Genomic DNA, 25915 nt, shown 5'->3' on the forward strand with positions numbered 1-25915 from the left:
ATTTAACGTAGACAAACACAATAGAATAATATTTATTGAATCCTGCGTGAGATGAACTGCAATGCTGCAGCAGCAAAAAAGAGAGAACAACAATTACCACAGAACAGTGACCACAAAATATTTATTTATAAATTAGTTTTTACATAAAAAGTACAACAAATAACAAATAATAATAAATACCAATTAAATGTAGTATTAATATTGTATAGAATTGTGTATTTTTTTGTATTTTTTTAATATTTTAAATTAATCATTTTATGATAATTATTTATAATAATATAATTATTATTATTCAAACTTTAATAGAATAATATAAAATATTTTATTAGAATGTATTTTATAATAATAATTATCTATCTATCTATCTATCTATCTATCTATCTATCTATCTATCTATCTATCTATCTATCTATCTAATATCTATCTATCTATCTATATTAATTGAATAATAATTCAATAAATAATTCAAAAATATTATTGTATTGATTAAAATGTATTTTATAATATTTATTATTTATAAAAATAAGTACTATTATAAAATATATAACAAAAGTATTATTACTATGCATATATAATCGTTTATATATTATTTATGCAATACAAAATTATAATACTGATTTCATAACGAGTAGTGGTAAATAACCACATTATTTTTTTGAACAGCCCATCATACGCTCATCCTTAAGATTTTTTTTTTTTCATGCAATATACGTGTGCAAGGCACACGTTGCATGCCTTGCACTGATGGAAGTGTGATTTTAGGGGTATCGAGAGCTTGCTGGGAGCGCGAGCGTAGTGGCATCATACGCAAGGGGCGTGACGGAGGCGTGTCATAACATATCAGCGCCACTGTTTCATGTGTTGATCGAGCCCTGCTGAGAACTGCGCTCTTTCTTGCTTCACCGGAGTAGACATAAACAAATCATTAACAGCTAAAGGTGCAGTTTTCTCCAGCAACATATGCGCTGTCAGGGCTAACATCGGCAGAGTTTATTGTGGCTAACGGAGAGGATAGATCGCTCCTCTGGGAAGACGTCGAGAAGTCGGCCACAGGTAGCTGTTTCGGCTCTGAATATTAAAGTACAGGTCATGCGGGTGTCTTCGGAGGGGCAGAGAGCTGTGATCCAGTGCTGCTGTTACTGCTAGTGACCCCGGTGGACTGATCGCTTTTGCCGCAAGCTGAGCAGGAACGACGGAATAAGCATGTCCCGAAGAAAGCAGAGCAAACCCCGGCAGATCAAACGTAAGAGTTTAAAGTTTTACGAGTACCGGTGCTGCTGTCGTAAATGGTGACTCGTTGTAAAAAGTGTGTGATACTATTCATATGACTGGATAGCGTTGTTTTTGTGAGCGCAGCGTTGTCGTGCGTTTAAACAATTTCGTGGAAACTGACAAGATCTTTCTGTTAACACGAGACAAATGGCACGCTCTAGATGTATGAGCGGTCTGTTCAAACAGTTCTCGTGTTTTAATGGTTTTAAGACCGCAGAAAATTAGAAATGGCTACATTTATTTACAACTGGCACCATAGTAACCAACCGCTTTTAGGACGCGCAGCTCATTTTGTAAAAGAGCGCGGCACGTCAACGCTGCTGAACAAACTCGCGCTTCGTTTTTCAAACCCAGCGGCGATAATTGTGTGTAATAAACGCGTTTTGTTTGACTTTTTAATTCGTAAAAGTGTTTTCGTCTGCTCCAACTGAAGTGTAACAGTGGCTTCCTGTTTAATACTGTTGTGGAAACGTCACTGTTCTCTGAAAAAGACGATATGAGTTCAGATAAACAGCGATCCGATCCCAGTCGAGATAAGGATTAAAATTGGATCTTTTATTTGTTTTCTGTCTGTGGCTGCACGGAGGCTGCTGTTGCATTTTCCTCCGGCTTTTCAGTTCTCTTTCCAGAGATGAGACGTCAGATAGCGCGCCCAGCTGATCTCTTCACATGATAGTGGATTACAATTGGATCTTTTTTTCCATCTATCCATTTTAACCCTATAATGTTCAGCCACCATTAGTTGGTCTTAAAATGACATTTTTTTTACGATTGTATTCGAGATAGTATGTTCTGTCATTATTTGCATGCTGCAGACTTGTTTGACTTACTTTCTTCTGTGGCACGCAATAGGAGAAATTTTGAAGAATGTCTTGGTTTCTGTTTTCCATTTAATGACAGTGAATGGTGACCAAAGACGTTAAGCCTTGAAAATTATATATTATAACCTTTTGCTATATTAAGCAAAAGGAGAAACTATGTCTTGTCACTTTCCTGAGAAAAGTAGCAGTGTTTCATTCGCTTGATACAATTCACAAAACCAATCAGAATTATTCGTTCATAACTCAAACTGATTTGGTTCTTGAGTTCAGCTGAACTGGTCGCAGCTGTTAACAGCTCACTGGAGTGAAAGATTATTAGTGAATAACTATCATGTGACTTGGAATATAGTGTGCTAGTCTTATCAGCCACTTTTATTATACTATTGAGATGATCATACCATCCTTTTTGAGACTTGACATCTTCGTTTATCATTAATTGTGATTGGCAAAAAGCAAGCGGGAGATTCTTTTGACTTCCTGTGATGAAAGAAAGTCATACACGAACGACGTGAAGGTGACATAAATTCAGTTTTGATTGAAGCAACCCTTAACATTTTGTGGTCGATAAATTCCTAAAGTAAAAATCAAATTCATTGACCCTTACCTCTCCCTCTCTTTCTGTGAAAAGAACCAACAGCGCTGAAAAGTCGTTATGCTCTGGTGCCAGGCGCTGTTTCAGTTCTTCATCCAGAAGAGATGCTTTCAGGCGATAAGCACAGTAGCAATATCTTGGAGGTTGAGTTTGAAAGGGCTGCTCAAAAAAAATAAATATTAATGCGATTCAAAGGCAGAAAGCGACTCTTGAATAGGAAAGAAAAATGGTCTGATAAGGCAGCATTAGCATATACCACTGAGTGTAAACGGAAGATATCAAGGTTTGTTTAAGTGACTGGAGAGTTATACGAGCACGTTGACCAGTAATGCCAATGACCTGCTGACCCATGAAGGCGTTCTCTTAATTGAGATGTCTTATCTGATATAAAGCTATCTCTGGTTGGTTTCTGCAGAACTCATTTTCTTGCCTAGAGGCAGCTGCAGACGGTAGAACCAGCGTTACTACTTAAGGCCAGTCATAGCTGATGTTTTGAACAATTCAGTATAAACATTCCTTATCTTTCCTGAAACGCTGAACCCCGTGAAGATTTCATATCTGGTGGCTTTTGAAGTACACATCGCCAGCTCCATGAGTCCCCCATTGACATCCCATTAGGAGTAATGAAGATGGAAAAGTATCTCAGATTTGGCGCCAGATCACCCCAAAGGTGAGTCCCCCCCATTACCAAACTCGGGAGCTCGTATGGACGTCACATCGCCCGTCTTATCTCACCTTTTTGCGTATGTAAACATGAAGACGGCTGTGTCTAATAAGATTGCATTGTTTTGTTACACTCTTACTGGAAGGATTACAATCCCGACCCCTATAAAAGAGGTATCCGGTATCATGGAAGGCTGTGTTGAGAGGAAATATTTTTGTGTGTCTTTTGTGCGTCACTCTTCCAATGGTGAAGATCGTGCTGATAGATTATCCACCCCTCCCTGATGGTGAGATTAGCTCACGGCCTTAGAGGGGCCACATCCCAGGGCTTATATTTTGGCGGTTGAGATGGGAGACAAGATAGGCAAGGCGGCGATCTCTGTGGAGATAGTCCCAACGTCGAGTGGGGTGGGGGAGATTGGGATTATAATTACATTTGGCTGAAGCGTTCTCATCTTTGTCATGTTTGTGTTGTTGTTGTTTGGGACTGGCTTGGTGTATCTCTAGATAAGTTAAAAAGAGAGAGAGAGAAAAGCAGATAAGGGGAGAGTAGGATGGCAGGGCTGATAAGGGCTGGGGGAGAGAGAGGCAGGAATACAGAAATGGTAGATGGATGTATGCTGCGTTTTAAAAGCAGCTGCCTCAGTGAGATCGCAGGGGCTGATAAGCGAGCCGTTGAGATGATTGGGAGATAACAGAGAGGAGATTCTCACAGATAGCAGCCGAGTGACATCATTCAGATGGCTCGGAGGTCGGTGTGAATTATTCATGAGCTCCCAGAATTTGGCGTCAGCGGCCGGAGGATGTTTGAGAAGCTGGGGCCAGACAATGCACTTGTTTGAGTTACCACCTCCTGTACCTTGGGCTTGCACTTTTGAAAGTGTGGACAACTGATGGGATCTCTTCCTGTTTTTGTTGAAAGTGCTCTCAGAGCTTTTTTTTTTTTTTGCTGTCAGGTTCAGCGTCTCTGGGTCATTTGACCCCAAGGTCTAGTTTAATACTCAGCCAAAAATATTGAAAAAATGAGAGATCACAGGCTTTCGCACACATATTTTCACACTTACGCACACACGCCGGTTTTGCTTGTGTGTTTTCCTTCTTTGTTCTGCTTTTAGCTCGATGTGAACTTTTGATAAAGCCTGGGGCCTGATCTCTGGTATAGATAGAGATCGCCAAGTGCGATAAGAGTTGTTATCAGAACAGAGCAGGCAGGAGCTGAGGCTCTGCTGCAATAACAAAGCTACACGTAAGAACAGCAGGGCCCTGGACCCTGGCAATCAGTTCCAGCCCTAATGTGATTAATGTTGTTGTATAATTAGATGATAGGTGTGAATGCATTTTTTTTCTCCCCCCTTAGTTACTCCCCCACCCTCTTTTTTTCCCTAACAACCATTGTTGTTGATTAATTTAATTAAAACTAATTCCACATATTACTCACTGTAGATCTTGTTAGATAGCATTGAGATGCAAGGGTTTTTTTTGTTCGTTGATGTTAATCTGCAGCGTGCATTTTGGTGAAAAACAGCGAGAAAAAAAAGTATTCAGCTCTACGCCTTGCGAAAGGAAACAAGAATGTGGCGTCAGCAGTATGGCTGAAACGTTGATTTGCAGTAAGATATTAGATACTGAGTGATAGTGGGTGCAATGAACACTGTGAGAAAGTTATAAAGTCTTTATAATGTGTTGCAAAGCCAAGGACGGCTTTCATGATTTTGATAAAACATGATTATCAATGATTTCTGGTATCTGATAATCTTTAAAGCAGGTTGTTCAGATCTTCAAAGTCCTGCTTTTAATGATTGTTACTTAATAATGCATGTTGGGTTTAAACTGCATGTGCTTGTAGATACTAATATTGTGGTAAAATGAAGACTAAACCAATCATTTATATTTACACAACCATGCAAAACATTGGGGACTGTAAGACTTTTAATGTTTTTGAAAGAAGTCTTTTCTGCTCACCAAGGTATACCATATAAACTGATTCTAATATGCTGATTTGGTGCTCATGAAGCATTTCTTATTATTATCAATGTTGAAAACTGTTGTGCTGCTTAATATTTTTGTAGAAACACTGATTTTATTTTAGGATTCTTTGATGAATTAACAACATAAATGCTATTTGTGATGATATATATAGGTTTAACAGATGTTTCTAGTGATCTAAAAAAAAAAAAAAAAGTATCTCTTTGTTGTTTTCTGCTGACAGATCTTGGTCACTCAATCTTCAACTCGCTGAAACCTGAAATTTTATCTAAAACCCAAATCTTTAACCATAACTTTTGTTCTGAAATAGTTTATTTGTTCCAATTAGCCCATATAGCTATCATTTTTTATTTATTAGAGTTGTTTGTTAATTGGTCAGCTCGAGATGTACTGATTGATGCAGCCCATGAGCTCTCTGAATTGGGTGAGAGAGTTTGATCTGTATGGACTGAAAATTATGTCAAAAAGCTGTAACTGAATTTACCGTTTAGGAAGTGTCTGTTGGTTGCTACAGTGAAAGAAAAAGCTTTTAGGTGTTTTGATGAATTATTGCTCTTTCCTAATGTTTACGCAAGGGGAAGTCGAGTGAGTTATTATAACCGAACCCTCACTGACCCATTAGCACTCCTAAATCTTCACTTCTTCTTCCTTTGTAATGTAGAGTCATAAAAAGCTTGAGCTAAAAACTAAATAAAGCAGAAAGCTGAATGTCCCAGCGGGTGTATTTAAACTCATAAACACTGATTTTGTCTTTTATGCAATATAATATTTGCAAAAGAATCTAATCAACCACAATTTTTGTTTTGTTTGTTTAGGATATTTTTTGTAAATATGTATAAATTACACTTGATGATGTCATCTTATACAGTGCTGGCGGAACTGTCAGTATGCCATCTTTTTCATCAGCATACAGTAGCTCAGATGAGTGCCATGAAAGTTGTGTGACACCCCACCAAATGCAGACATAGCATAAAGTCTTAAACGCATCTGCAGTTGCGTGTGATTGTGGAGCGGCGGATGAGAATAAAATATTAATGTGTTATTAAGGATCCCGTAGCCTCTGGCCCCAATGCAATTAAAAACAAGATGGGAACAGGGCAGTAATCTTTTAATGCACTGTTATCACATCGCATCTTATGGAGAGGACTTATTTTTATGTGCCGTTTTGATAGGAACGGCGGAGGTGAGATTTGCCATCGCAGGAGGGAGATTTTTTTTTTCTTCTCCAGAAGGCTGGTGTAATAGAGTTTTCTGTGCTTTTTGGTTGGAGTTAATGAGTTGCGTCTTAAGGAGAATGGAGATATGATAATTTGTCCGATGTGGAGGAGCCATATTTGATGTGGATCATGGTTAACAGGGTTGATTAGATTGGCTGATTTCCACGCTGAGGTTTGATATCATGTTCTTTATTTGATGTGCATAATTGGCATGGTTGGGGGTGTGGGCCATCAATTTGATGTTGTGTTAAGGACATAAAGTTCAAGAGTGACACTATACTGTTCCTGCCTTTAAAAGGATAAGTACAGATATCTCAATGAGGCTTTATGCAAACAGTTCAGCTGGGTGTATTCGTCTGAATCATAAGGCCATAGATTAAATTTGTAGGTCACATACCAATGGCATTCAGGTGAGTTTCTTTCCCAGAGTGTAAAATATAACACTCTGGGATAGTAACAGTCCTCACTGGCTTGCTTGTTATGGCTGCCAAGAGCCAAATGTAATCACATGCACAAGGTCAGGTTTTTACTAATTATTTAATGTTTTATACTCACAATAGTGACACTACAGACTCGGACGAGTGGATTAGTGAGTTGGAATGGTTGACAGGTCAAATAATACAAAAACTGACTAGAGGTTAACTGGCTTTAGATTTTCCTCCTGTCATTTATTTTTTCATTAAGCTTTTTGATCACTATAATGTGTACTTTGTGAATGACTGAGATCAAGTGTACCTGAAACCTGTGGTTTGGCAGCTTACTGAGTGAATATGTAGTTTTAAATTTTTTTCAACTTTCCCAGGAAGAGTTTAGCTTGCTGACAGTCTTTTTGTGAGTAATATAAATATAAAATAAATTTATATACTGGCTAAAATGTTATTTTATATCTTATTATATAAAAATGTAATTATAATTGTTATATAAAACATGTTGCATAAAATGCAGTTCTTTTTTATGTGTGTGTGATTTTGGAAAGAAGTTTCTTATTCTCACAAAGCTGCATATTGTGAAATTATTACTATAATATTTTAAATGCATTATTTGTTAATCCCCGAAATGCATCTAATCATTTACTTGCTTCTTTCTCAGAATGGTCGATTATTTTTTGACTATGGTCAACAATCGATTGAGTGGTCTGTTTTGAAAACGTATAGTTTTGCACATCTCTACTATAAACTACCACTGACCTGTTATACAATGTGAAAGATCATGCTGTCTTGAGTATCCCTGTTGCTTACGGTGTGGAGAGCTCAGGCTTGGGTGTTATTATATGCCAGGCAGGAGGCTCTTGTGGGAAGGGAACACCGGGCATGTTTCATAAGGAGCGGCGGAAAGAGAAGAGATAAGCACAGAAGGGCAGCTGGGACAAAGGCCCTAGAAAGAGGAGAGGTTAGACCGCCTCCAGGGAGCCACCCCTGAACAGAGGTGGTCTAGACCAGAGTGGCTCTTCTTTCTGCTCTCACACACTCCACTTGGCCGGCTGTAGAAAGAGAAGGAAGTCCGGCAGAGATCAGCCTCAGACCTCTTCCAGCTGCTGTTTGAGAAGTGTAGGCCATGTATAAGTGAGCTGTGAATCAGATCAGTTTTGTTTGTGTGTAAGCCACATGAAACTTTTCATTCACTTCATCCCTTTCGTTGATTCATATTGGTAGCCCTTTAGCATATTACAAACATTTACTTTACATTATATTATTTGTTTAACACCATGACGAGTGGGGAGGGGCCGAGAGCCGTGGGAATGAAGCGAGGCAGGTCACCAGTCTCGAGTCCCATGGAGGAGCTCCAGAAGGATAAAAGGAGGAGGAACGACAGTGAAGGACGAGAGCGGACCAGGCCTGGACTGGACATATATATGCAAATTCATTTTCTGCCAGCAGGAGGCGCTTTTAGAGCGGGAGAGATAGCGGTTTCCCCGGTAACAGCTGTACACAAAGCAGCGCTCTGCTCACAAACACTGCTTTATCAGGCATTACATGCAAGATGAAATGAAAATGACATAAAAAAAAAATTCTGAAGACAGTTGGTTTCCTTCTGAAATACAGAGATAAATACACCCGTGCCAGTTTTTGATTTTCAAATGTGCAGTGCTCATTTTTAGTCAACAAAGTCAAAGCCTTTTGTAAAATCTATTTGTGGCAGCCAGTTTTGATATTGTGGCGGCCCGCCACAAAAAAATCAATGTATGGGAACCCCTGAATTGGAAAATAGCACAAAGTTCCAGTAGTTCTTTTAATAGCGTTTCCTATTATTTCTACTATTTTAAGCATTTCCTACTATTTTAAGCACTTAGCATTTACTACAACATATCCTGTTTAAACCAGTCAGATACCTAGGGATGCACAATATATTTGTACCATGGTCATTATATTTATTATTATTTTTTATCTGTATCAGTTGATGCTCATTTGCTCTGTTTTTACATTTAAATTGCCTTTGCCTCTATCGAACATTAAAACAAAATTCATCTAATCGGAAATTAATCACAAAATTAAACAATACATGTAATTTTATATTATGATATGTTTAAATACCATTTAAAATAGTGTAATTTATTTAAAGGGTAGAATATAAAGTATAGAATTTTAATATTGGCCATAGAGTGAAAATAATTTGCGGCATCTGCATTCCTACAAATAGCGTTGCTTCCAATAAGTAGGTGAGCATTGTCATACTAGCATGAAGGTTAGGAGGATTGTGTTTTATAAACCTGCAGAGTTGAAATGGGTCAGTTTGTACTCCACTGTGCTGTTTAGGAATTTATTGTTTGGTCTGTGACTTCTATTGAATCCATTTATTGTGCAATCTTGGTCCAATTCCAAAGAACGTTATCTTAACAGACAGTATCTAAAATGAAATCTTGCCTGTCAAAGGTCATCATCCATAGGGTCTTATCATTTTGGACAATCACAGAGAAAATATTATCATTATCATGATGATTAAATCATAAGTCTTGTAAGTAAGTTACAGGCGGTAATCGTTGAGATTTCATGATTGTGGACTTTTGGACGTCACCCGTTCTGTTATGTACTCGGAAAGCACTCTAAAAGTCAAGGATACTTCTTCTCAGCCTGTCAATCAAAGTCCTGTAGACGATCACAATAAAAATATTATCATTACATAGATGATTATATGATAGGACTGCCACTATTAAAGGGATAGTCCACCCAAAAATGAAATTATGTATGACTTTTGAATGTTGGTAACCAAACAGTTTTGGCTCCCATTGACTTCCGTAGTATTTTTTGTCAATGGAAGCCCAAATTGTTTGGTTACCAGCATGTCTTCTATTAAGTTCCATAGAGAAAATTAAGTCATGCAGGTTTGGACTGACATGAGGATGAGTAAATGATGACAGAATTTTCATTTTTGTTTGGACTATCCCTTTAAATCATCATTCAGAATGGACTTTAGTCCTCTAGTCCTTCCCCGACCTCACCTTTCAAGTTCCATTCTGTACATCAAAGTCTCGACTTACCAACCCTTTCACGTAAGCCCCTCCTCCATCTCTCCCCCTTCATTTCTGACCCGCTTTCCATTACCCCAGCTCTCTCCCATCCCCAGTATCTACCACTATCTGCCCCCCCCCCCCCCCCCCAGACAACTGTCTCTCTGTAACCCCCTCACCCCCTTTCTCCCGCCTCTTCTCCCCCTCTCTCCAGTCAGACCTCTAGCCTCACTAGAACCAGGTCTTAGCGGTATGATAATGTGGAAAGTTGAACTGGCCCCATTACAGCTTGGCTGATGGCAGCGCCGATAAGGCCCTTGATAATGGGTGCAGATAGAGCTGACACAGCGGTCCAATAGCCAGCCCTCTCTCTCCCATTATCATTCCTGCCCACCGATGGGCTCCCAGCGCACTATCTGCTCTCCATTTCCACTCCTGCAACAGATAAGAATGGAAATACTGACTTCATAGCTGACTGATTAAAGTGTCTGCCTTTCTTGATAATACACAGATAAATTATGTTTTTTTTCTCTCCCTCTTTCTCTTTTGCTCCTTTCCTCTGTCTCTATCGCTTTCTCTCTCCCCCTCTCCTTCTGTTTCTCTCATTCCTTCCTGCGCTATCTAGAAAGGAGAGGGGCGGCAGGGAGAAAAACGTCTCCTCTGTTAATTTCTCTTTCTTTGTAGGTTTATTTGAGAAGGAGAGAGGAGGAATGGGGGGAAAGGAGGGGTATGTGGGAGAGATGGCGAGATGGTGCGGTTAATAAGAAAGTTTTGCAGGGCGGGGGAGTGTGATGGGGGAATGACTCCATTCAAGTGCCTCTCAGGGACTATTACATTTGGAATCTTGTCGACTGACACTCTACGACGAGCAATCACATCGCCATCTGCATAAACATGCACTGGCTAAATGCTCGCGCTCGGAAACACTGGGTCACCCGACCACTTTGAATATTCACTCAGGTTTGGCATTGCTGGAAATGGCTAGTAGCCGCCTGACTGCTGATTTCTTACGGCAACCGGAGGAAGTAGCCAGGCAGCGCGTGGGCAGCCCTATCGCTGCTGATGACCTCCCATCTGCAATAACACGCTCTTCCAGGGTGCTTTTTTATCAGCGATTGCTTCACTGAGATAGTATGCTGATCTAACTGATTACATCCTTATGTGTACAGTAAACCATGTCCATTCTGTCTCTCCCTTCTTGCTTCTGTGTTTTCCACCCATCCAGCTGTGGATTTTCCTCTCAAGCTTCCTGGATCACATTGCTGATGTCAGAGGTGTGTCTAGTGGCATACCTCAAATATAGGGGTCCTCCTGCTTTGCCCATAAGTGATGATGTCATGTGTTCTTATCTGGGTGGAATCACGGATATAGGATATAACAGATGTAATATTTTTCTTGATGCCGCTGAGTGATGTTGCCTCTTTTTAGTAATTTTATTAGTTTTAAATTTGATCAGTGTTTGTTCTAGGAAACATTACTCCTGTCTTTAGGGTGACATGATCCTTCAGAAATAATTTTAATATTCTGATTTGGTGCTTAAGGAGCTTTCTTACTAATATTGATGTTGAAAACAGTTGTTCTGCTGCATTTTTGTGGAAACCATGGTACAGTTTTTTTCAGCATTCTTCGATGGATAGAAAGTTTGATGAATAGAATATAATTTATATGTTGTAATAGAAATGTTTTGTAGTAAAAAAACTCTTTACTGTCACTTTTGATCAATGTAACGCATCCTGGTGGAATAAAAGTATTAATTTCTTTAACAAAGGCCCCAGTCCTTTGAGCAGTAGTGCACATCTGATGACACAATTAACATACTATCTATACTTTACTGAAATTAGTTTATCCACCTGTTGAGACTTCACTGAAAATAGTCCTCTAAATAACACCAGCTAACATGTTTAGCAAAGAATTACCCCAATAGAATATTTCTGCTGTCCTTCACTGCATTTACTGTCACTTTTCAATATATTAATACCGGAAGTTTGGGCCGATTGATGTTGAAATTCTGTCTGTTGTACTGTCTTACTCGTTATCTGTCCTTCTATCTTCCTGTCATTCTGTCTAAGCGTCTGTTCTCTGCTTACATAGAGAGCTCACTTAAACTGCTCTCTTAAACAACGCAGTATTTGTTCAGGGCACTGTAACTGACCTTGATAGATTAGAAAGGCTTTTTACTTTCTGTGGGAGTATGACTGTGTTTGAAATTATTAGTATACGTCTGATCATGTCCGTTTTTCCCCCCAGCATTTGGTCTAGAAAACAAATTAATAGATTTAAACAGGAATTAAAAAAAAATGTTTGAGAGTTTTTTGCTTCCAAAATCTTGACATCTCTCCAGCCGTGTGTCCCTGTGTGCTGAATTATTCACATTAGCAAGCCTGTAAAAAGCCTGCATAAGGTTAATTTGATACCAAAACCTTGCCTAGATTTTTAAGGGCAGTAGACCTTTTTTTCAGTTGGGCTACAAAGAACAGGGAGTGGAGGCGAAGAAGAAGAAGAAAATAACGAAAGCGTGATAAAAAGCTCTGATAAGGGAATGACTGCGTTGTGTAGGAGTTGATATCAATGTTATCTATCTGTCTTTTTCACTCTCTTAGCCCTTCTGTTGTTTTTTATGCCTTATCTCTCTCTACCAAAATGCCAGGAACAAAAAAGGAGAAAGAAAAGAAATTACCGTACGGATTATTAATGGGGCCTGCTGATAAAGCAGGTGATGCAAAAATTAAGAATATACAGGGCTATAAAGCTTTTTTTCTGATGGCAGTTGTTTTGCAGGATTATTTTTTTTTAGGAGGTAAGCATGAAAAGATCAGTTTGTGTGTCTGTTTTTCTCTGTATCTGTCAAAGAGTGGGTGCTTGGGCCTGAGTTAACCCTTTCTGAGCTGTTTCTCAGTAGACACGCATACCTTCATAACATACGCACATACACACACACCTCAGCGTTTTTTGAGAGCTGCTGGCCCCTGATAAGGCTAACCTCAGTCTGACCCAAATAAAGAGGCCGGACACAGTGGACAGGCGTGTTGCAGCGGGCGACAGGCGTCTGCTGTTGTTGAGGACAGCTGATTGGGTGATCGTTGGGGTGCAGTGCAGTTCACTTCCGGCAAAAAGAGAAGGAAGGGGATGTTCCGTGTAATTGCTTTACACTTATAAACCTATTTTGGCAGGCTCAGTTCAATGGCTTATGATCATCTAAACCTTTTTTATTTTGACGGTTCCATTATGATTAAACATTTGTGTCATAAAGGGATAGTTCATCCAAAAATGAAAAGGAAATATGATAGAATAACAGTTATGCAGTTATAGATATGCAGCCCCACCTTACACCTATAGTTTATAGTGACCAGAAGGTTTCAAGCTCAAAAAACAAAACAAAACAAACACTCACCATAAAAGTGATCCATATCATTCGTATAATAAAGTTGTCTAATGAAATTTGTAATTGTATTTTTTTTTTCTCAGGTTTGTTTCATAAGTTTAGGGCCGGGTAATAATAAAATAATTGTTTTCTATTTTAATGTATTTTAAAATGTTATTTATTCCTGTCATGGAAAAGCTGAATTTTCAGCAGCCATTGCTTTAGGCTTTAGTGTCACATGATACAGAAAACATTCTAACATGCTGACTTTTTTTTTTCTCAAGAAACATTTCTTATTATTTTCAGTGTTGAAAACCATTCATATTTTTAAGGAAACCAAGATTTTAAAAAAAGTTTTTTTTTTTTAAAGATTTCTAAAAATAGAAATATTTAGTAATATTTATGAAAGTCTTTATTTTTGATCAGTGTAATGTGTAATGCTGAAAAGTACTGATTTAAATATTGAAAAGAAAATCTGTCTGACCCTATACTTCTTGAACAATAATGTGTGTTTGAAATGAAGGGTGGTTAGTAACGGAATACATTTTTTTGGGGTGAACTGTCCCTATTATGGATTATTTCTGTTATTCTGATTGGCTGTTTACTGTGTTGCAGTTTATTTTGACTATCAAGTCATATTCAGTTCATATTCAAAACCTTCAACTTCTGCATCCACCCTTGGGTTCAATAATGTTTTCTCACATCTGAGTGTGGTCCAGTCAGGAGTCTTTCTGTGGAGTCCTTGTGATCCAATTTTTTTTTTAGCTGAAGGTCAGGTGGTACTCCAGTCCTGCACCCGCCTGGACGCTTCAGATTTCCTCTTGCCTTTGTGCCTCAGGCTGTTTGTGAGAGCAGCCTGTGTGTGAGAAGATTCAAGTGTATATTTTGGTTGTGTTTAAGCATGTACATGTATGATAAAATGTACTTTTTTTTCAAATATGCATTTTTATTGGGCTCTTGAGTCTGTTTTTTTTTTTATTTTCTTGATTGTTCTGAGAACCACCCACTTTGACAGGAAGAGACCTGCTTAATGACATGCTAAGTGACCAATCACAGTTTTGTTTTTACAAATGAGTAAAACAGCGCATTGTGGGGAAAAACACTTTCAAATAATGGTGTGACAGATGATGGTGGAAACATTGGTGGAAAATGTGCATCGACATTCTGTCATCTAAAATTTCGATTGGATCTAGCCATTTCAGGCAGCCATTGCTTTTTTTATGTGCAATACATATCAGATTCACTACGGCTGGCCTGTACATGTCATTTAAGGCTTACTCATACATTTGTTTCTCATATTCATCGTGCTGCTTAGCTGGAGACGTTTAACTGCATGCAACTGTAATTTTAGTCAACGTTTGTACCTAATGCATTACTTATTTTATATTATGCTTATAAGTCTGAAACATACTTCAGCACTTTTTAATGTTGAGAAGTCGCACACAAAGGTAATATGCTGCATTTGAGTTTCTGTGATACTGAGCATTATTAAATCAGATTGTAGAGTGAAAGGAATGTATAATCTCTACGAAAACTGTCATTTTAAACCTGTGCTACTGTTAGAGCCCATTTTGATCACAATCTCCACGTGAATATCCCTTACTTGCACACACACATACGTGTACGTGCGCACACTTGGCTTCTTTGCCCTTTTCTCTCTGTGCCGTCTATCCCTCCCTCTCTCTGTTCTCCCTCCGTAAGCAGTGAGTCTTGTCTAAGTATTAGTATTAGAGGCAGCAGTGTCCCCTGAAGTAAAACAATCTGCTGTAATCTATCAGTGTGTTATCAGCCCTATCTGAGAGCTGGAGCGAGCCGGGCCGGGGCCATGGCGCCGTGCTCCGGAGCTGATAAAGTTTCAGAGTTCAGCGATGATGAATGTTAAGAAACTACACCCTCGTTAGAGAGGATGTGGACTTGGCAGGGACCATGAAGGGGCCGCACATGAAAGGAGGGAGAGAAAGGAAAATGTTGGCACCCCGCAACAGTCGCCAGGTTAGAGGTCAAGACCCTGTTATTGCACAGAGATTCCTGCTTTCCACTTTATATCTCTCCTTCACTATTTGTTAGATTCTTTTAGTAAAAAAAAATCTGAATGTTATGCACAGACATATGTGACCCTGGTCCACAAAACCAGTCTTAAGTGTCAATTGTTCAAAATTGAGATTTATACATATGAAAGCTGAATAAAAAAGCTTTCCATTGATCTATGGTTTATTAGGATCGGACACAATTTGGCTGAGATTTGAAAATCTGGAATCTGAGGGTGCAAAAAAATCAAAATATTGAGAAAATCGCCTTTTAAGTTGTCCAATTGAAGTACTTAGCAATGCATATTACTAATCAAAAATTAAGTTTTAATATATTTACAGTAGGAAATTTACAAAATATTTTCATGGAACATGATCTTTAATTAATATCCTAATGATTTTTGGCATAAAAGAAAAATCAATAATTTTGACCCATACAATGTATTTTTGGCTATTTGGTTTTGTGCTCAGGGTCACATATAGAGTGTACCAATACACTCATGTGACTATTCGGTTCAATACACTGATCTCACGATACGATGCTCTCACAATACTTTAAACTAAGCCAAAATGGAGTTTAAGTAGACATATGATAAACCATTAACAAAAATATGTTAATTTAACCAGATTAGAAATATTTGAAATTCTGCATATTTAAAAATACAGACTTATGTTAGACAAACATGCTTGCACTCTGTCCCTGACTGACTACATTTAAAAAGTTTATTGTATGTCATTAAAAAAATGCATTTTTTAATTTATTAATGATAATAAACATGGAGGCTCAAATGTGTGAGCTTATGATTTTACCATATTTAATGCACTTGTTGTAAGTGCAATCTCTGTTTTTATGTGAATAAATGCCTAAATGAAATCTGCCCAAACTTTCAGTTTTTTGTAACTATACACAATACATATTGTCACTCTCTGGGATACATTGTTGCATTGAGTTGTATTGCTACATTAAATTAAAAATTGTGAAAAATGTTTTATTTGTTTTTTACTTGCATTCAACTTTCTAAATCTACTGGGAAAAATAGTGATTTAGTTGAAGTGATGGTTCGTCTGATTGATTGTATAAAGCATTTTAAAATAGATTTTAATGATAATTTTTTTTCAATGTCAAGTGAAAGCTGACAAAAAAGAATAATTTATTGTTTTAGTTATATGATCCAACCCTAATTTTAATTCCACATATATCACTATATCTTGATGATAAAGTTGCTGTCTTAGCATGGCTGTCTTAGCTGGAGATTGAAAGTGCTTATCTCTGCCTCTAATAAACTAGTACAGTCACTTCCCTCATGAGAAAGTTTACAGAGGACAGCTGGATGTCATCTGGAGTGTCTGCTTTGTTGTCCAGTGTCATTAACTAACAAATTATTTTGTGCTTGTGAAGAACCAGCTTCTCATATCCAGACTCCAATCCCACGAACAACTACAGAACTGGATCCAGACCAAGCGCAGAGCATGTCCTGCCCCAGCACTGTCCTCTGGCCCATCATTCCAGTGACCTCTCTGCCTAAAGCCAGCACATCAGCTGCTCCCATCTATCAGTCCGTGTGTCATGCCTCAAAGTCCCCTGATGACGATGCATTTGATAAGAGCGAGTACTTAGAAGTGCACAGTGCAAATAGCCGATAAAGCATTATTTTCCTGACAGATATTAAGTGCTTAGAGTTCAAATTTCAGGCTAATAGCTTTTCTGAGTCTTTACTCAAGATTTGTTGTGGTGTAACAAAAATAGCTCGGCTCAGTCTTGGGAGAGAGGTGCGACGTTTCGTCAATGCAAAATCCTTCAATCTAATTTAACTAGGTGATAATAGTAGCATATTCATTTTTATCAGCTTATATTTGGAGTTTTGTTATTAATTTATCAATACTGGAAATTTAATTGTGATGCTCATTTCCCCAAATTTTTTTTTTTTTTTTTTTATTTTTTGTTTTATTTTTGTAGATATATAGATATCTTTTTTTTTATTTTTGAGTGTTATAAATATATTTTTGTAAAATGTATTGATTTATTTCCCTTTATCGGTATTTGATATTTACTTGTGCATGTGCATTTTCCCTATTTCCCTACGCTCACTAAAATTTAATCTTTAAAAATGCTAATAATTTAATAACATATAAATGTAATCTTTTGCAGATCCCCAAAGGAATTATTATCCATTTTCATACTTTTATTTTTCATTTTATTTAGATAAAATAACACAGAATGATTTTAATTTTAATACTGGTCATTTATTGGCTATTTGTCATAATATGAAAATAATTTAAGTTTGACCAGATTAAAATTTTCGGCACATGCCTAGTTACAAAATTTGGTATTTAAATGAATTAATTATCATAGTTTTTATTACAAACATTCCTAATTTCTATGAAAACTATGGTCCTGGATTGCAGTGGAGATTATTAGTAATATATTATTTGCAAATCTTATTATTATTTTTATTTTCACCAGTATTTGCGTCCTAATTTATTTTGTGAATTGGGCATTAAAACAACCAAAAAGTGGGTGCAAATAAACAATGCTAAAAGTATATACAAATCATTCTTGGTGAATTCTCCCTCTCTCCTTTGAATTATACCACGACTGACCTTCTTAGGTACATGCCTTTCGTTCCCTTCTCGTGTGAAGCCATCTTTGAGTCTCCTGATAAACAGAAAGGAATTCTCACTCTTAAAAGCTCTTAAAAGATGGGTATACCATTGTGATCATGACAAAGTTCATGAGCATATAATGGAAGCTAATGTGACGCAGGGCGCGGGTAGCTTTGTTCGCAGAAGTGCAGAGCGTTTAATAGAATCTGATAGGCGTCAGTCCCCGGGCCCAGAGGACAGAGGGGGGACTGCGCGCTCATCAAGGAAGTCTTTGCTCATCAAGGGAGTCAGGCGCGCTCTGAAGGAATAATTTGTCAATAATTGGCCATGTCAGTCTCGTTAGACATTTGATAATGTCCCGTTTCTTCTTTTTTTTTTTTTTTTTTTTTTTTTTCCATTAGGGTCGGCCTGGCAAATATCTCCAATGAAAAGCAGCGCATGGCAGCAGATCCCAGCTCCCGATAGCACCATTAAGGGCTTTAGAAGTATTTTAGCTGAATTCACACAAAGCAAAAATAGATAAATAAATAATGAAAAAGAAAAGTGGAACATCCACTGTCAGGGAAGTGATATGGACTATAAAAATCAGTGGGGAGGATTGTGAGATAAAAGATTATCCTTTTTTTCTGTCGCCTTATTGCCTCCTCAGCCATCGCTGAGGCTAATTCGCTTACTCAAGCAATAGAGCAGACTTACAGTGCAGACGTATGTGTGTGCAAGTGTGTGTCCTGTGGCCCTGTTTTAAGAATGCTTACTCTAGCACTGCAGTATCAAATCCACATTTACTCTAAAAGTGTTCAGCACAGGTGTCTGTTTGTGTCATTTTTGTAAAGTGCTGGATTTTTTGGGGATCTTACAGTTGTTTGAACATGAGCGTTCTTCTCTCAGATCTTGAAAAAGCATGGGATGCATTATCCGTTTGGAGAGGCCAGGCATTCCTTTCTGCAGATATGGCGGGAGGTCTATCTCTGAAATATCTCGCAATGGCTAACCTTCATCAGATAGCCCAAAATCCTTGATGACAGCCAAATTCCAGAAAGTCGCCCGGGTCAGTGGTTGTAGAGATGTCAGTATAGTCACATAGGCTTGTGCCCGACCGAATGCATGTTATCATATGAATCTATGGCAGTGGCGTCAGATTGTCAGAGTTTGTGTGAGGTCTGTGAGATCTCCCCTGGCCGTAGTTTGGGAAGGTGTCCCTATCAGAACAGAGATCAGACTGATACGAGCTGTCAAGCCCTGGTCTTGTTCGCCCTGTGAACTTTCAGTCAACTGGGCCCGGTTTGCATGCACGGTTGCTCTTTCCTTTTTATGCAAATGCACTCTCAGAGGTTGCAGAGAGAAACTTCGGCCCTGCCTGAAAACTGAAGTGTATATATTGGTTTCAGTGTGGACAATATGAGGCAGTGTGTTTATTCTATTACTTTGTTGTTGTTGTTGTTGTTTCTGTTATATTTCAGGGCATAGAAATTTTTTTTTTTTTTAATCCTTTTCATAAAGTTCTTTGATCAGTATCTTTTAACTGACCAGAAAATCAATTAGAATTCAATCTGATATTTGTCTTGATTATTTGCATAGACTTTTACCATATATATTATAAATGTTTTAATTAGGTATGCCCTATATTAATGTATTGTAAAAAAAACGTGATCTGTCAGTACATAAGCAAATCTCAAAATTATTATAGATTTTTTTTTAAATCTGTACATTATAATGTATAATGAAACATAAATTCACTTGGTATCGTTTAAAAGTAGATTTTTATATTTTTAAAATTATATTGTTAATTTATTCCAACTACATCATTTTAATATCAGGCATTTTTCGGGTCATAACAACTAAAAAATAACGACTGGCTTATCAGTATCGAGCAGAATGTTTTTACTGTCATTGCATCCTTCGTTTTTGAAGTGTTTGGAAAGGAATTCAACACCCTCATCCTACCGCCGTCATGCAAATGTTTCCAAAACCTAGTTATCACGTGGAACAAATTTCATACATATATGTGCCGAACCGCTGTTATGGATTGTGGCATGTTCTCACATACTATTACAGTCAGTGTGGTACTGAAGTGCAGGAGTTCTTATTAATCAGAAGAGCGATAAGTCTTAAGAGTTGAATGATGAGAATGAGGGGATTGTGGGTAAAGGGCTTGGCTGGGTAGGGAGGAAAGAGAAAGCACGCATTAATATTCTCTTCCCCGTGAAAGTGTTTCGCAGAAAAAAAGGGAAAAGAAAGAAACGAGACATCTATCGCTCTCACCCCATGCTTTTATTTCCTATTGCCTCATCTTAAATTTCCATTATTCACCGCAAAAAAAAGCCAAGCCAAGCCTATTCACACTCCTCTCTGACACCGGCGGCCCCCCTCACGCACACGCTCACATACATTCACTTCAACCAAACACCATTATTAATCATCCCTATCGGTTTCTTCCATCTCCCTGCTATTTGCTGTTTAATCACTAAAATAATATCAAGGGGGGGGGAGGGCCCGTTACCATGACGACCAAATGGAAAAGGTCAGGGTGTGTTTATCTTATCAGCGATAGAGAATGGTTACTAATTACAGATAGGTACTACCAGTGCTCAGTCCACAGGGCCCTGCCTTAAAACATTATCAGCAATCCACACCAGCCTGATATTAAAATTATCTACAGTCATCCACATACACACGCAGACACACCTCATCCTGGCACACATTGGACGAGACGGGCCTCGGCTCTCTGTAATGTCCGTTTACCCTGCTAATTCACAAAATGCGCTTAAAACTACTGATAAACAGCGGCTATGCTAGTTGTTGAGAGCTGTACTGCTAGCTTTGATTTATGACAAGGCCTAGCGTGGATACCATTAATGTTTCACACTAATGGTGCAACCTTTATCATTTTGAGTAAGTCATCTTCAAATATTTGCTGTATTAGTATACGTTAATTGTCGTGAAGCTAATACCTAACATCCTGACAACAGAATCCTGTACGCGGGTGATGAGATGTTCTGTTCCGCTGCTAAGAGCCACTGAACTGGCTTTGTAACCACTGAACTATTGACCCAAACTGAAGTGGCTGTTTCATTTAGTTGGTTTACCAGTGTTCTTCTGAAGCGAGTCGCTCTCATTAATGTTTCCTTACCATCATTCGCGGTTAATGACAAACCAGTTGTAATTAGATTTAGTGAGGCTGTGGAGATAACGACGCTAATTAATGGTAGGTGTTTGTGTACGTGCATCCGCACACATAATATTAAAGCAGTAGTTCGCCCAAAAATGGGGATTCTGTCATTATTTACTTTATTATTTATATTATTTTTTCTGTCATTATATACTCACCGCTTGTGTCTTTCTCTTCCAGTGAGTACTGAAAGTGAACATCGTGGACGTTCATTTTAATGTAATGAAAGTACATTAGGGTTGATTGGTGAATAAGTTGTTTGTTTTTGTCAGGTCTTTTGGATGAATCTATTGATCCAGATCACACAACAGTTCTGAATGATTTGTTCATGAACCACTGATTCAGTAATTCAGCAGGCAGCTGTCATCAGCTCATTGGGGAATATTGTGTCATTATTTACTCACAATGTCTAAACGGTATAATTTTTCTTTTTAGTACTCCAGGTAAATTGTTGAATATTGTGGACCTTCTTTTTAATATAATGAAGGTAAATTATGATTAGTTGAGGAAATGTTTGCTTGAGTCAGATCTGTTTGATGAATCTTTTGATCCAATTTACAAAACCGGTTTGAGTGATTGGTTTATGAATCACTCATATGTGTTTAAGAATGACTCAGTCCAGTTATATCTGTTAAAAGCTTACTAGAAGGAGAAGGTCCTGTCATTATTTATTCAACTACAGAATGACTTTCTTCTAATGAATACAAAAAGTGAATTTTTAAAAATGTAAAGTAAATTATTTTGTTTTGTTTGAGTCTGATATTTTTGAAGAATCTATTGGTCCAGTTCACAAAAAATGATTTGATCCATGAATCAATGAATGAGATTGTGAACAGTGTTGGGTGTAACTTATTACTTATTACTACTTATTACCTCTTCAGAACAAAATTTAAGATATTTTGGATGAAAACCGGGAGGTCTGTGACTGTCCCATAGACTGCCAATTAAATAACAGTGTAAAGGTCCATAAAAGGTATGAAAGTCATCGTCAGAATACTCCATCTGCCATCAGATGTGCAATCTGGGTTATATAAAGTGACGGGAACACTTTTTGTAAGTGAAGAAAACAAAAATAACGACTTTTTGTTTTCTTCACTTACAAAAAGTGTTCCCGTCGCTTCATATAACCCAGATTGCATGTCTGATGGCAGATGGAGTATTCTGACGATGCCTTTCATACCTTTTCTGGACCTTGCCACTGTTATTTACTGTTATTGGCAGTCTATGGGACAGTCACAGGCCTCCCGGTTTTCATCCAAAAATTTCTTAAATTGTGTTCCGAAGATGAACTGAGCTTTTATGGGTTTGGAACGACATGGGGGTAAGTGATTAATGACAAAATTTTCATTTTGAGGTGAAGTATCCCTTTAATACTGTGTATAGACTGTAGAACATTTTACATCAAAATTTAAAGTCTAACCTTAAAATGCATGATTTTTATGTATCCTTCTCACTTTTAATACCTTGGTCAATAAGAATATTTGTAACACTTTAGTGTCCAGTTCTCACTATTAACTTGTTGGTTATTAGCATGAATATTACTGGGATATTGGCTGTTTATTATTACTTAAAAAACACATATTAATATCTTATTCTGCAAGACCTTATTCTAAATCCTTAATCCTACCCAATTCTTAAACTTAACAACTACTTTACTAAGTATTAATAAGCAGTAATTAGGAGTATTTTGAGGCAAAAGTCATAGTCAGAATTGGACCCTAATCTAAAGTGTGAAACAGAATAATTTATGTAGTTACTTGAAAGAATTAAAAGAACCATTTCATGTCTAACCTTGTATCATTAACTTGTCGAGGTTGATATAGGATTTAGAAAGTAATAAGTAATTAAATACTGTTTGGAGAGAGTGATTTGTACAGTAATCTTATTACACTGTTGAAGATGTAATTAGTAACTAGTAATTAATTACGTTTTTAGAGTAACTTACCCAACACTGATTGTGAGAATCGACTAAAATGTTGGTCTGATACCATGTAGCTTTCAATAGACTTCAATAGCTTTTTTCTTAAAAATACATGATGTATGGACTACTTTGATTTAATACTTGAATGATTTTATGTCTTGTATCTTGAAAGCTCTAGTTCCGTTTTTTTTGTAATCAAGTTTTTTTGTTTTCATCTCAAGGAAATTCATTCAAAACTTTAATTACTTATTTATGGGTGAGAAATTATGACAACACGTTCTTTTTTGGGCAAACTATCCCTTTAAGTATGTGTATGTCTTTGCTGTTCTTTTTGTGTAACTTTTTTCATTGTAGGTTTTTGTTAGAAAGAGCAAACAGACATGTTCTGTTTGTTCGCATCTTAGACATGCACATCAGAGTATGCTGGTGTTTCCGTGCACTCCTTCATTTATCATCTTTGACATTTGGCTGTGCTCTCTTTATCTTCCTCTCATCTGAAAAGAACACATTTTTCCCATCAGAAATCCCGTTGTGACTTTTGCGTTCGAGGGGTGGTGATACTTTCTTTTGCAAACGGCATCTCTGTACGTATCTTTCCCGGGCTGCATTCCCTCGTCTCCCCACATCTCTTCTTTCCCCTTCTGTACTGCTCTCTCTTTCTCTCAGCATGGATGTTATCGGAGGCGCTGAGGGCTCCAGTGATGCCCTGCCTCTTGAAAATACCCCCTTTCTTTCCTGCTGCCAGCTGTGAGCTGGTTTATGTTTAACATACCTACTTCATCTACCCCCACCACCCCCACCCTACGTTCTCCATATCTCTGGCACCCTCACACATCGCTGTATTTTTATTTACTTTTTTATTTTGTGCCTGTGCGACAATGGTGAAAGATAACATTTCAACAGCAAATCCTGCCTCTTTCCCTCTCTACTATCCAGCAGATACGTTTTTTTGTGTGCTTGTACCTCAGATGTGGCACATATGTACATGTACATCTGACCACAGCTGAATAATGTGAATGCATGTGAACAAAAGTCTTTTGTATGACTTGTGAATTCTTTCAGACGAGGTTTCTTTGCAACGGGTTTGGTGGGTTTAAATGGCCTGAGTGGGTTCTTTATTTTAAATGTATCTTTCACCCAAAATGAAAATTCTGTCATCATTTACCATTTACATTTACCTTTGTGACTTACTTTTTTTCTGTAGAACACAAAGAAAGATATTTTGATTAATGTTGGTAATCGAACACTTCCATTCTATGGACCAAAAAAAAAATTTGCTACCATATAATTTGATGTCCCTCATGTACATCTCATATTAAGAAAAAGTTTAAACCAGTGAATAATCAATTAACGGTTTACATGAGAGTTAGAGGAGCGAAAATGGTGCAGTTCTGGGTGATGAAGACTGCTGAAGTGTTTTAGTATGTGTGTGTATAACCAGCCAGTAGCTCACTGTGTTGTCTGTTTTTATGTGCTTTTATGGTGATTAAGTCATAACAATCATATAAGAGCCATAAAGGGCTTTTCTCTGCCTCTTGACAAGAAGTGCAAAAGAAATATACACATACACCCACTCAAACTACCAAAATATTCATATAGAAAACACTTAAAATAAGTTTAAATGTGCATTATATACCATATACCATTCAAAAGACTGGGTATTTTTGAAAGGCATCTAGGCTCACAAGAGCTTCATTTATTTGGTCAAAATGCAGTAAAAGCTGTAATGAAAGCGAAATATTGCTATAATTTAAAATATAAATAACTGTTTTATTTTTTAAAAAAAAGTAATTTATTTCTGTCATAGAAAATGTTCAGCAGCCATTATCACGTCATCCTACAGAAATTATTCTAAGATAAATAAATAAGCTTAATTAAATAAGCTGATTTTGCTGTTTAAGAAACATGTCTTATTATGATCAATGTTGAAAACAGTTTTGCTGCTTAATTTCAAACAGCATTTATTTGAAATGGACATTTTTGTGACATTAAACAGTAAATGTCTTTTTTGTCACTTTTGATAAATTTAATGCATCCTTGTGGAATAAAAGTATTAATTTCTTTAAAATGAATCTTACTGACATCAAACTTTTAAATCTTAGTGTACACATGTTAGTAATGTCCAAATTGTGTCCCCTCTTTATTATCTGTGTCAATAATAACTGTCCACCAACCATTGCTGTATATTATATTATAACATGAAATTCTGTTTATTTTCTTAATGCTTATTCCTTATTAATCAGTGCACACAGATACAAATCTTAAAATATTTGATCAAAATCGATTAAAGGTGAAACTTATTTGCTTTTGTATTGATATCACTCAAACTCTGCAGGTTGTTGTATGGCCTCATCCTACAAGATCTGTCACTTTTTATAACCCAAACAACTATTATTCACAAATTCATCAATTACAGAAGTAAAGAGTCGTAAATGACAATCCTTGTAAACTTTAAACATTTGAAACATCGTATTTTCTATCTGACTGCTTCAGTCACCACTCTCTGCTGCTCTTCTTTGGGGTATCTTGTGGTCTTGTGCCTCAGTCTGCACATCCGCGGTGTGTTTGTGTCATCTGCCATGTTTAGTCTTTAGTCAGAACTGGAGCAGCTGGGTATGTTTCTGTACGGGGGAGCTGGAAGATCTGCACAACCTTTTGTCTTCTTGAAGTTCAGACCTCAGGGTCAGAGTCTGGATAAACGGTGAAGGCCATGTGCATGTCTGTGTGTGTGAATGTGTGTGAAGAGCGAGAATCATCATTGCTAGTAGGGGGATGACGATGGATCTGCTGTGTTCTGATAGAAGAGAAAGTGAATGGCATGATGGAATGGTGAAAAG

The 25915-nt window shown here is 37.5% G+C and overlaps 1 protein-coding gene across 1 annotated transcript in view; it reads left to right on the forward strand.

Annotated features, from left to right (window-relative positions):
- Nucleotides 1-769: 769 nt before the first annotated feature.
- Nucleotides 770-25915, forward strand: part of LOC109056170 (zinc finger protein ZFPM1-like) — a 77973-nt gene continuing 52827 nt past the window's right edge. Inside the window, exon 1 of the mRNA XM_042744179.1 lies at nucleotides 770-1243. Within this exon, the coding sequence (XP_042600113.1) occupies nucleotides 1204-1243 (40 nt within the window). The 5' untranslated portion in view covers nucleotides 770-1203. The remainder of the gene's footprint in view (nucleotides 1244-25915) is intronic.

The sequence above is a fragment of the Cyprinus carpio genome, chromosome B18 (genome assembly GCF_018340385.1).
Source record: "Cyprinus carpio isolate SPL01 chromosome B18, ASM1834038v1, whole genome shotgun sequence".
In the NCBI taxonomy this organism is placed as follows: domain Eukaryota; kingdom Metazoa; phylum Chordata; class Actinopteri; order Cypriniformes; family Cyprinidae; genus Cyprinus; species Cyprinus carpio.